The sequence below is a fragment of the Cladophialophora immunda genome (assembly GCF_000835495.1).
Source record: "Cladophialophora immunda strain CBS 83496 unplaced genomic scaffold supercont1.214, whole genome shotgun sequence".
Classification (NCBI taxonomy): domain Eukaryota; kingdom Fungi; phylum Ascomycota; class Eurotiomycetes; order Chaetothyriales; family Herpotrichiellaceae; genus Cladophialophora; species Cladophialophora immunda.
The window spans coordinates 1-1,828 of record NW_015622754.1 but is presented as its reverse complement, the minus strand read 5'-3'; the positions used below and the strand labels follow the sequence as shown (position 1 = coordinate 1,828).

Sequence of the window (1,828 nt, the reverse complement as noted above, 5' to 3'; positions counted from 1 at the left end):
GGGGGGGGTTGTCGATTTTGTGCAGACCACCAATAACAATCAAATATAATTTACCTTTCACGTAAATTAAGTTCTGCGCTTTTTCTAACGTGCCTGAAACTAGGCTTATAAAAATCCAACTTCAATTGGTTGTAATCGCACAATCTAAGTCAAGTTTCACCCAATCGCATTGTTAGATATAACATCACAGTACAAATCGCGTCCCAAGCTTCGAGCTTTGCCTAGCAAATCCCGACTCTGCGTATTTTGTGCCAGAGAGCCCCACTCAAATGAGCAAATTAATAATGACCCTAATAATGGAGGTCGATTTCGATACGACTCTTCGTAATAAATCTCCAACGTTTCAATAATGACACCGAGGAGTCTGTTTTCATACTACCGCGAGAGCGTGCTAAGAGCGGCACGAAAGTCCTTGATTATTGCGGTGACTTATAGGCGACTCTTACTGGGCGCTCCATGACGGGGAGATAGAATAGAGCATCGGCTTGCAGATTCTGGCTTCGATCGCGACGCGATTTTGAAGACTTATAATTTCGTTTTGGGTGGAGCCAGATACTGTAATCCTGGTTCCCGAGATTCTTTCTATCTTATCCTGCTGGAAAAGCTGGCAGAGACGATTGGCTTCGTCATTTCCTTAATCGATACAACGAAAATTCGCTCAGAGTTTGACATCTGCTTCTTTCCTCGTGCGTCGTGTCCCTGCCGATCGGCAACTAATTGTCGTTGGAGGTCCAAAGGCATGTCGCTGTGCGTGGACAGCAGTCCGTGTCGGGTGACGTGCTCTTCGAGTCGCTTGAAATTCTCCGGCTTCATTCGGTGGTGGTTCCCTTCCGAGTCAAGCCAACAGTACCGGCCCGACTCACAGAACGTCGGACAGCGCATGAATGCATACCCGTCGGGCTAGATGGGCGGCCCTCCCGTTTCTTCTTCTGCGGCCGCGATCTCTCGGTCCCGCTACGCTAGCACGCCACTACTGGCTGATTTGCGTTCCTTCTTCTCGCCTCTTCTGGCTGACCGGCCTGCCGACTGCGCAGAAAATGGAACGAGAGGTTGACCCGGAGTTTCTTGCCCCTCTGAAAATGTGAACTCCCATCAAGTAGTTGCTTATTCGCCACGGCCCAGTCCATCTCAGTGCCCTCGTATTCTTTGGAGAGGTCTCGCTGCGAACGCTCCGTGACGGAGACCACCACCGCGGTGTGCTCGTGCCGTCGTCGTCGATTCTTCGCGAACCGCCGCCGGACGACTTGCTCAAGCCGGTCATGCAAGACTAGCCTCCAGTCGAAAGAAACGACCACGTTGGGGTCGGACTGGTTAGCATCGGCCTTGCCGTTCAGTCTCACCTTCCTCTCGATCGAATAGTGGAATCTGTCTCCATCATCCGGCTCGTCCGGGTCCGAATCCTCCTCTTCCAACAATGGACCAGTTCTCTCGATAGGCAGGGGGGCATTGACTCGATGCCTCGGCGGTTTCGTGGGCTCGCTTGCGAGGGAGAGGCTCGGGAAAGAGGGGGGAAGGGGTCGAAGCCTCTCCGCAGGGCGTGGCGGTGCCAGGGGGTTGTGAATGAACATGTGAGGTGTCTTGAGAATGCCATTGCAAATGAAATACCTCGTCCAAATCAACATACTCGGTCATGGCGTTCGTTGCGACCTACGGAGGCCATGGCTTCGTTGACTTGATGTCGAAGGGTTTGGGAGGGTGTCCATCCCAAGTCTTCTTGCCTGTCCGCGTGTCAACATCTTCGAACCCTGGGTATACCATACCGCACCTATCAGAGCGCCTCTCTGCACGACCATCATCCCTTCTCCTACCTGTATGGTGTGTATTTATC

General features: G+C 52.3%; 1 protein-coding gene across 2 annotated transcripts; it reads right to left on the bottom strand.

Moving 5' to 3' along the window:
* Positions 1-475: 475 nt before the first annotated feature.
* PV07_12851 lies at positions 476-1,828 on the bottom strand. 2 transcript variants are annotated; one of them, XM_016400421.1, is made up of 2 exons: positions 1,673-1,828; positions 476-1,647 (listed from the first exon to the last, which is right to left on the bottom strand). In XM_016400421.1, exon 2 carries the CDS (start codon positions 1,620-1,622, stop codon positions 960-962), a length of 663 nt encoding a protein of 220 aa, XP_016241932.1. In that variant the 5' UTR covers positions 1,623-1,647; positions 1,673-1,828; the 3' UTR covers positions 476-959. The 2 variants fall into 2 exon arrangements, with proteins under 2 accessions (XP_016241932.1, XP_016241933.1); XM_016400422.1 differs by having other exon boundaries at positions 476-1,718; positions 1,766-1,828.

Excerpts from the sequence above, each read along its gene's own strand:
- PV07_12851 (XM_016400421.1), bottom strand. The coding sequence starts at position 1,622 with ATGTTGATTTGGACGAGGTATTTCATTTGCAATGGCATTCTCAAGACA.